Source organism: Protomyctophum bolini (assembly GCF_963924005.1).
Source record: "Protomyctophum bolini genome assembly, chromosome: 9".
In the NCBI taxonomy this organism is placed as follows: Eukaryota; Metazoa; Chordata; class Actinopteri; order Myctophiformes; family Myctophidae; genus Protomyctophum; species Protomyctophum bolini.
The window spans coordinates 39,674,123-39,684,453 of record NC_137870.1 but is presented as its reverse complement, the minus strand read 5'-3'; the positions used below and the strand labels follow the sequence as shown (position 1 = coordinate 39,684,453).

At 40.9% G+C, this 10,331-nt stretch overlaps 1 protein-coding gene across 1 annotated transcript; it reads left to right on the top strand.

The window, feature by feature from the left end:
- The first annotated feature begins 354 nt into the window (after positions 1–354).
- On the top strand, positions 355–3,521 carry LOC308320922 (stress-associated endoplasmic reticulum protein 1-like). The gene is made up of 3 exons (XM_080771666.1): positions 355–568; positions 849–921; positions 2,280–3,521. The coding sequence occupies exons 1-3, from the start codon at positions 485–487 to the stop codon at positions 2,318–2,320; spliced, it is 198 nt and encodes a 65-aa protein (XP_080627792.1). The 5' UTR covers positions 355–484; the 3' UTR covers positions 2,321–3,521.
- The last annotated feature ends 6,810 nt before the right edge of the window (positions 3,522–10,331 follow it).

Here is a 10,331-nt window from a genome sequence, read left to right as displayed (position 1 = left end):
CAAAATATACAGCACTAGGACTATTAAACTATTACAACCTATAACACTGTAGAATTGTGATAAAAGAATGTTGCACGCCAGTGACGCCACTATTAAACAAATATAATTGTGTGCAAAAAAAAGAAGGGTAAAAAATTATCTTATGTCTCGTAGTGACACGCCGCAGCTCCGAGCGGGGGAGGAGTTCTAGTTTAGCTTTAAACCTAAAATCGCAGATCTACAAGCTCACACCACGCCGTGCCGCAACGCGGTGTGAGCTTGTAGATCTGCGATATTCGGCGAATCGACTTTTTTGTGCGTACGTAGCCTATGCGTGGGGAGGAGCCTACATTAGTGTGTACGTAGACAAGTCTGCTGGTCTCTCCCTCAGTCCCTCTTCAGACCTGCAGCCTCTTTGAGAGCCAGACGACGCTTCAATTATCCATCTAAAAACTTTAATTTAACTTCATTAAAGCAAACTACATCTAAATCTACAGCAGCAAAGATGGTGGCTAAACAGAGGATACGCATGGCCAACGAGAAGATGGCCAAGAACATCACCCAGAGAGGGAACGTGACTAGATCCGCTGTAAGTTGCTCAAATGTAGTTTTTTTTTTCATTAACTGACATATTTTTAATGCCAGTCAGTATTGTTTAAAAACTACAATGTTGGTTTGTTTTAAATAGAGCATGAGACTTCTGTATAATAAGTATCTTGGAGTATTTTCTCAGCTATAAAATCTGAGTTTAAAGTTTGGTAATAAGATTACGAAAACGAAACGAAAATCATGGAAATCAAATTTCCAGTATATTATGTGATGGTATATATTCATTCAACTAATGATTCTTCATGTGTTTTCCATGGCAGAGAACCCTGGGAGATGACAAGGGAGTGGGTCCATGGCTCCTGGCTCTGTTCATATTTGTTGTCTGTGGTTCAGGTAAATATTGAATACTGATTCCTTCTTGTCTTCTATAAATCAAGTTAGATGTTGAGTGTTTTGTATTTATAAAAAGGCGTATACATACATGATCATAATTAATAATTATCGTCTCTGTCGGATTAAAACATTTTCAGGATTCACTTCAAAAGTAGAAGATCTACAAGCTCAAAGCAGTTGCTTGTGGATCTGCTATTTTTTACACTTGTGTGATGCTGTAGTATGATCAAGTAAGGTGTTAATTTATGGGGAGGAAAAACACAACACGTTATGGACATAAGAGGTTTCTGCCCAATATCAACACACACAGTAACTAGTCTAAACTAAAGCATAAAAACACTAACAAGCTTGAGACTTCATACCCTTTGAGTCCTGGAAGGTCTGTGTCAGTGTCGCACTGTAAAAATCCTCAGTTTTAGACCATCATTCCTGCGTTATATATAAATGTATATTTTGAGTGGCTATTGAGGACTTCAACGTTATGTAATTGTACGTCAAAATGCAGATGTTGAGGGACCAACTGAAGTATCAAAGTCCATATGTTATCATCTGCCAGCCAGGACCATGATAATCTTTGGTCTCTGTCTCCTCTGAGTGGAATTAGAGATTATATTTCTACCTCTACTGTCTGTGTGTGTGCTCATCAACTGTCTAAACACATACTGTACGCACTTGAGTGTGTTTGTAGCGTAGGCTACTTTATACTGTACGTGTGAGGGCCAAATGTCCCCACAAATATAGTAGTAGAATTTGAGAAGTAGACATTGTCAGGGGAAAGTTTCCTGGTCCTCACAAGATAAATGGTTGTTTTATGGTTAAAATAGATTTTCAGAGTTGTGCTCCAATTACAGTAAAACAAGATCTGCGGGCAACTAAGCATTTCTCAGGGTTGGGGTTAAAAGTGGCAAAATAAATGGCATTTATAACTTGAGAAAAACAAGAGTCCCACACTCCATATGCTGTAACTTTAATGATGATGTTTCGGCCTTCTGGCAAATTTCAACTCATTTGTTGCTTTTGAAGAAGACCAGAGGCCAAAAAGTCATCTAAATCAACACATTTTGTTAATTTTTAAGAAGGCCTGAAGGCCCGAAACTTCATCATTAACCACTTAAACCCCAGCATCCGTATTCCGGGGAAGATTTTAGCTGAAAATAGCAGTTCTTACAAGCTCACAATGAATCGCAACACTTGTAGATCGGGAGCCTACGCATATGCATATGGAGCCAGAGTGTGTAACACTTTCTTCCTTTTTAAAGTTTATTCCCAGCACCTCACCACAGCCTTTGGTGTGCATTACTGGCGTTCCTAAAATGATTTCCTCACAATAATAGTCATACGTGTGTGTGTGTTATCAGCTATCTTCCAGATCATCCAGAGCATCAGGATGGGCATGTAAACGTGACATCATCATCATGGGATGAAGAAAAAGAGACCATCCATTGCTCCACCGACAAGATTACAGCAAACGCCTTGGACCACTGCCATCTTTACACACACAAACGCACCACCAAATTCCCAGCTACCCCTCTCCACCCTCCTCCCCTGCCCCAGGCAAACCATTCCTCCTTTGTAAACTTTCCTTCATGCAGGGGTTTTCATTGCGTTTGAACCAGGGCCAGGTTTGTTTCCCAGCCTTTCTAACCTTCAGATCAAAAAAAACCACTAAAGCCTTTCTGAGGCCACGAAGATGATGATGACCCAGAAATTAAGGTCCGCGTTCGTTTAGGTTATTTTTGTCCTTTTATATGCTTCCTACAGCTACACACAACTGCCTCAGATTGAGTCTCTCTCTACCAGAGAGGAACCGTACCTATATCTACCACACCTCGTCTTATCTAGCCAGTGGTTCTCAACATGGGGTGTGGGGACCCCCAGGGGTCCTTTAGTGGGGGGCTTAAACAAACTGGAAGTCTCGAATTAAAAAGGTTGAGAATCACTGGTCCAGGATATGTTTCTCCACACATTTGAGGTGCAGCACAAGTTTCAGTCACCTTTAGAGAATTCCTTAACTTCCACAGCATGTGGTTTCTCCACCACGCTCGTGGGAGTTTTTCTGGTTTGACTTCCACACTTTCCAAAAAAATCCAGGAAACTTGTATTTGATCAATTCTCTTTCATACCCGGAGGACAAAAGCTACGGTTTCTTTGAGTTGAACTCGTTACATTCCTATTGTTGTGTCATTTTTAAGGTGTTTCCTAAGAACACCCAGCCACACCCAGCTCTATTGTCCCCCTTGTTTTTCATTAATGCTGAGATGTTCACACAGCAGTGTGACCATGTTAGTCTCATGTTGTTTGTTGACACTCATTGCTATCTCTGTCTGTGAGTTTGTCAATGAGGAGGAGGACATAAGAATTTGTCTTTATCTGTCACAGACTGTCGTCTATCGCTAATCTCCATCTCTTTGTGTTGCTATGAGTTGTCAAGCCTGATTTCATTATGTGTCAGTGTCGCACACTAAAATAGCGGATCTACAAGCTGCTACAATCTGAAAATAGATAAAGTGCTTATCAGCACTTCATTACAGCATTACTGCTGTTATTACTGATGCTCACATTGTTCTACCTAACATATGAGCTGCCTGCAGGTAATAAAAGAAACAAAAGCATTTTATAGTCTATCATGACATGGTGAAAGTTACTTGACTAACAAAAACACTGTTTCCATTCACAAGAGCTAGTAGATCGGCTATTCCCGGTGTGCAATGCAATGCACAACCAAGTATAAATTAAGGGTCAGTTTCTCCACATCTCTCTTTCTCTATGAGATGTAATTCTCTTCATCCACGCTGGACTGCAGCCTTTATGACCAGGACAGTATTCATACAATAATCTGCTTCCATTTCACCTCCAGTCAGTGTTCCAACACAGAAGTTGTTCTCTGAATGTCAGTTTAAATATTTTATTCAAAGTGCCTAACTGTCAATCAGTTCCTCCAGCAATGTTTATTCCAAACTATAGTCTTGTGCTTTAAAATGGTTGTAAGACCCCAGTATCTGGTGTTTACACCTCTCTATATCTCTTTTGTCTACACAGTAGCCTATATTTGTTTGTGTTCTATCTTACTTGACAGAATTCATGTCTCTTGCGAACGGGAGGATTTGAATGTAGGGAGGTGGCAGACTGCACTGTGTGTGGTCTCTCCACCTGTCTGTCAAAATAAACATGTTTACATAATGAAATAAATGCTTGTTGAAGAATTATCGTTGTGTATGATTGTCTGTTACTGAAAAATAATCATACGTGAATTATATACTGAAGAAACATTAGGTCATGGACATGAAGGAGCTTTATGCATGCATAATAAAACAGATAGATTATTAATGGTTTGTTCACTAGTGATGGTGCAGGTAGAAGCTAAAATGCACACTATAATAATAGCTGTGTTTGTACACTAGGTGGCGACATAGACCAAACGTACTTAGACTCCTTCAAAACCGCTATCAAAGAGCATCTACAGGCGGCTGCGATTCGAAACTGGCCCCCATAATAAAGTCAAAGTAGTAGCCCCTCCTATATCCAGCTTTTGGTGTGAGAGATGGGCAGTATTTGAAATACATGTATTTGAAATACTTTTTTGTATTTTGTAATTTGTATTTCGCTGGGATGGAAGAAATGAGATGTATTTTGTATCTAAATACTTTCAGATTGAGTATTTTCTGTATTTCAAATACATAAAATACTTTTTTTGTTTTAATGCAATTTTATTCTCAAATGGACAAATGATAAACATTTACACTGCCTCAGGTTTAAACTGTAGGGGCAAAACACACGCACCCACCCATACACACAACACAACACAATGTGTGATGTGACGTCACTTCTATTCCGCCTTCTGATTAATCAATCAGATTGATTGATTGAAATATTTATTAACAGTTTGCAGAATTACAGTACATTTCAAGCACAAACTCAATACAAAGACTGTTAACTATGAGTAGACGGCCCAATTAATCATTACACTTGTTTACACAGGGTCCACCATGTTCAATTCATCAAAACATTTAGAGACGTACAAATAGACACTTCTATATACAGATAACAGAACAGGAATTCATTCTATTCATTATAAAGGAAGCAAAAAGGGAAAAGAAACATGCAGTGAGGGGAAAAAGGGGGGGGGGGGGGCGGTGGGGGGGGGGGATTCAGATTTTATGGGGGCCAGTTTCGAATTGCAGCTGTTCACATGTCTTAATGGCTGTTGGTAGGGCGTTCCACATTTTGGTGGCATAGGAGCGAAAATAATTTAGTGTACAGGTTCAGACCTGTACATAGGACATGTTTTCTGTTGGAGAGAGACCGACCTTTACACAACTCCGTCTGATAAAAAGGGGGAGAGAGAGAGAGAGATATTAATTCATCAATGATTTAATTGCGAACGCATGAGCACTTATTATGAGACCTAGCAGATCATGTCTGTCTGTCTGTCTGTCTGTCTGTCCCGCTTTTGTGCCCATATATGAAGCTGAGTGATTTGTGTCACCATGACTCAGCCATAACCATATAAGGAGTCCCCAAAGCAGCTATACGTCCAAAACCCAAATATGTACGAGCTGCGTTCGCTTCCCGCGTTTGCGCGTCTTACTGGTTAATAAACTCAGTTTATGAATTAAATAGACCTTTAATTAACAAACACAAGGATATGTTTCCATTGTTTCCAGAGCAAAAGAGGAAACTCACCAACTGGATCTACAAAGTCAACATGGTCCACAAAGTCTCTCTTGGCCATGTAGACTGCAACCTGAAGCAGAGGAGAGATTATATACAGACATCTAAAACAGTGTGATTAGATAAAGGAATTTACTTTTGTGTGACATTGTAGTATAATCAAGTATAGGCATTCATTCCGCCTTTACATGGAGTTTACTGCAGCCTGAAGCCTAAACACACATCCTACGTTCCATAGACTTGGCTGCCATATGACGTCATTTCAAAAGGGAGGGACTAGCGCCCCTCAAAAACGCAAAAAACGTAAAATATGCAGTTAAGATAAGAGGTTTCTGCCTGACAGCAACGATATACTGTAACAGTAATGTAACATTGTGTCTTCAGTGTTGACTCACCGACTTGTCTTTGGAGACCTTCTTCAAAACAACTTCAGTCATGGCTGGTGGTCTGCACGCACGCACGCACGCGCACACACACACACACACACACACACACACACACACACACACACACACACACACACACACACAAACAAACAGCATGATAGTTCACAACAATGAGACCCATAGGGCCATAGAAGCAACCATGAGGCCAATAGGGCCATAGATTGCCCGAATTTATTCCAGAGAAATATTCCTTATAAACTTTTTGTGAAGTCATGTGGGTCATGTGTTTTGAGTTATAATGACGCAATAGCTGTAACGCAGTCCAGTTTTCAAGTCACAGCTTGGAAACTCACAGACTAGAGACATGGTCTATAGCAAAGGCGGGCAATTCAACTTTTTTTCCCTTAATTTTCTGACGCTTGCTCCAATTTTATGTTCACCCTCTCCTTACCCATGTGTGGAGACTTAAAGCCCACAATGCAACTAGTCATGTAAAAAGCCCAGTCCACTCCAACGTTATTATTCGTGCCTTGCAAACAGTTATGTCCGGACTGACCAGTTGCAAACCGCTGCCATTTAGGGATAATGCTTGCAACTTGCAAGTCATTGCAAGTAGTTGGTTGCATTGGTGTGGACTGGCTAAATGGACTGATTAAATGGGCGCCCACTGGCCTAGTGGTCTAGGTGCATGCCACATATAGGCTCTGGCCTGATGACAGCATGCGTGTTAGTCTTCTTCTTCATGACGACCTTTGCTGCATGTCTCTCCCCTTCTCTCTCTCCCGCTTTCCTGTCCATCGATTCTTCACTGTAGCTATAACTATAGCTATCAATATAGGCACAAAAGCCAAAAAAACGAACAAAAAAACTGTAATTTACCAACTACCGGTATACAACAACATATAAATAACACGTACAGACTGAGACAGACAACACACCTTAACATAATGACAGATAGACAACAAGAGAGGCCAACACACCTTTACACACAGAGATAGACAGACAGACCTGTAGTTGTCCTGGGTGCAGATGTGTCAATGAAGTTTTCCAGCCGTAGAATACACAGTACACAGGCCAGGAGGTGGTATTTATAATCTACACATGTTTTACTTGTCATCTTTTTGTCGGCATTAGGATTATTAATGGATGGAACTGCTCTTAATCCCTGTAAAACAGAATACAAAGCCCATTAGAATTCATTAAGCCTCAACAAAATAGCTCCTGTTTTGGTAGCGTGAGGCGATGTTTAGGGCTGCTGTGGGCCGGGTCTTGACTGGGTGCTACAGACATGGGACCCAGCTGCAAAAATCTAAAAGTGAGCACCAGAACCTTAATATGGACCCTGAAATGAACAGGAAGACGTGCAAGAGGCCAGGGCTGGAGTGATGTGGCAGTGTGGCACCATCTGCTGGACCTGGTTAAAGGACAACTTTAGTTTTTTTTCAACCACGGTTTAAGTTATTAGACAAAAATGTAAAACGAACCACCGCTCATGTCAAAAACAGCTAAAAACACGAAAACTAAAGAAAGCAACAAATGAAAAAAAGATTAACACTCATCTTTTACTTTCTCTAATAACCTAAAACATGAACCTTCGCTGAAAACTAAAGTTGTCCTTTAACGATCTGGCAGCAGCATTTTGAATTAGTTGGAGGCGGTCCATGGTGGTTTTACTGAGGCAGGTGATTGCAATAGTTGAGGAGACAAAGGCATGGAAAATAATCTGTAATTCAGTGTATGAGACAGCTAATCTGAGTTTAGCAATGTATACCTACTGTATAAGTGGAAGAAACAATTGAAGCGCATGTTGGGTTTGAGGGGCCCAATACAGTCAACCACCTTAGGAACAATGCTCTCGGGGGCAACAATAAGCGCCTCAGTTTTGGCTGGAGGAAATTGTCTGATGATGGTTCATCATGACATGGTTCGTGTAAATTGTAAAACATTCAAATTTAAATGAGCAGGGCACGTGGTGTAAAACAAAAAAGGAAAAAAAAAGAGATATACAGTTGGATATCATCCGCCTAAAAATTGTAAGATAGGCCCATTTGTGAGTTTGTCGACCCCTGCTCTACACTTCACCAGGACAATCTTATATAGAGCTATGTACACATTACTCTGTTCACATCTTCTTACCTCCCTTCTGTCCTGTCCTGATTACTACCTTTCACAATGTATGTGGTTTATTTCATGGCACTGGGTGAAGACCAATTCCCGGTATGTAGGCCTGTGTGTCGTGTTGAGTAACCACTTAAACCCTATACTGTATAATTCATCGACACCTCCGTTATTCCCTCTACAACAAATCTCGTTTGACGAAAATAGCCGATCTACAAGCTCAAAACATTGTGGCTATTATAAAGAAAAAAGGGATGCCAGGGCACGAGTTGTGAGGGTCCAGTGTTTGATTAAGGTTGAGCTGAATTAATGCCTTGCTGCCCGTCTCAGCAGTCAGCACACTGTCTGCTGAGCTCAGCAGTCTCCAGCTCATCATCTGATTTAACACACACTTATGTAATGAATGTATATAGTATCTCAGCACCTGAACAGCTAGCCTTGCTTGTATACATACTGAACACGGCTGCCTAAAGCTCCTTACAAACCAGGGGTCTCTTGTTTGTGCGATTAATCCACACACAAATCTATTATTTCAAACTGTTGGGTCATGAGTTCATCCACACAGAGCCTGAATATCACACTGCAAAAATCAACCTGTAAGAATGAGGCATCAGCTATGCGATTAGATTTCATGCAAAATACTCGCTGGTGATTATTATTTTTGAATGTAATGGTGAGGTTGTCAGCCAGCCTCATCTACTGCATGTTTTCAACCAACTCCCTAGCTCCCCACACTGGCAGGGAAGACTTTAACACAGACAGTAATTTGATGGACACCACCAAACGTGTCATTGACCTCATTATCCAACAGCTTGAGTAAATACCTTTGCACAAAGACGAATGCCTCATGGGTGATAATACACAAAAAATAAAATAAGTGCAATAAAAAAAACACTTCCAAGATTATAAAAGAGCCTATCTAGATGTATTGTGCATTATGTTAGCTTCCATCATCCTATAAAAAAAGAAATCTGTACCAATTTAAATTCTAAATGGAAATCTCCCCTTTGTCTTTTCAAAGGGAAATATTTAATATATGGAATAGTGAAATGCAAATTAGTTGGCGTGTTTACAAAATAAAATAAAAAATTACAAAATAAAATAAAATGTCACCTTATACTTCCCAGAGGATGAGACAGCCAGCCAAACAGCAGGCAGTCCACTTTGTCTTTGCTTTTCCAATGACCAGAGGATGAGTGATGTAATGGCTCAGTGTCTCCAGCAGGAGGAAACAATCTCTCCAAATAAACTGTTTATCTATGGCTTTCATCCAGCAGTAGTGCCCTCTAGAGAAAAACAAAACAAACTACTCTTTGAAACAGTTGAGTTCTTCTGGTGTTGGTCAGTGGTAGATAGTGTGACAATCTCTAGAAGAGCTAGACAGCCCAACTGTCTTTTAGCTTTTTTTTCTCTGTGCGTCGCAGGTCATCGGTTTAGGAGACCAGTGACCACAAGTAGGTTGGAGTCTATGGATTTCAATGGGAACATGTTTCTGACCCATTCTTTAACCCCACCATGGTTGTTGGAACTCAATATTCGACCAATTGCCCTTTGTTTCAACTTAAGCCACACAATCGTGGCAAGAACGTTCTGACCCTAAAAAGCCTTTATTTGTTCTCCAGAAACGAATCAGTCTTAGTGACAGACTGTTCCAAATTGTTACGAACTCAGTCAATGAAAACAACTTTTTCACCCTCTGTCTCAACAATCACGAGATAAAGAGAGATCTGCCATAATATTAGTAGACCAGTGTGTGGGGGTTAGGCTCTTACCAAATTAAGCATCTTTGCTGTAGCATCGACACCTTCATGAGTTTCTCATTCTGCTGCTGACCAAACCAAAACGAAACTATGTGAAACTGGGCCATTAACAGTCATGGCACCTTCAACAAACCTGGGATTACAGTGCACAGATTAAGTAGTAAGCCTTGCCGAGCCATGAGGCCCATAGCTCAGGAGCCCTGGACATGACGCTGTATGTCACAGGGACTTACCCCCAATCCAACCCTTGATGCAGAGTGTCAAGCAGGGAGGCATTGGGTCCCATTTATCAGTTTTTGGTATGACCCAGCCCGGGGATCAAACCCCGACCTCCCAGTCTCAGGGCGGACACTCTAACCACAACGCCACTGAGCTGGTGGCACACTAGTGCACAGTCTACATTGAGAAAATGTACACGGAAAATACTTCTGCAGTGCACAGTGTATACTTAGTTGTGCACCAATGTCACGCACCA

Excerpts from the sequence above, each read along its gene's own strand:
- LOC308320922 (XM_080771666.1), top strand. The coding sequence starts at position 485 with ATGGTGGCTAAACAGAGGATACGCATGGCCAACGAGAAGATGGCCAAG. Across the intron at positions 569-848 it reads GGAACGTGACTAGATCCGCT|AGAACCCTGGGAGATGACAA; the intron begins GTAAGTTGCTCA and ends TTTCCATGGCAG. Across the intron at positions 922-2,279 it reads ATTTGTTGTCTGTGGTTCAG|CTATCTTCCAGATCATCCAG; the intron begins GTAAATATTGAA and ends GTGTGTTATCAG.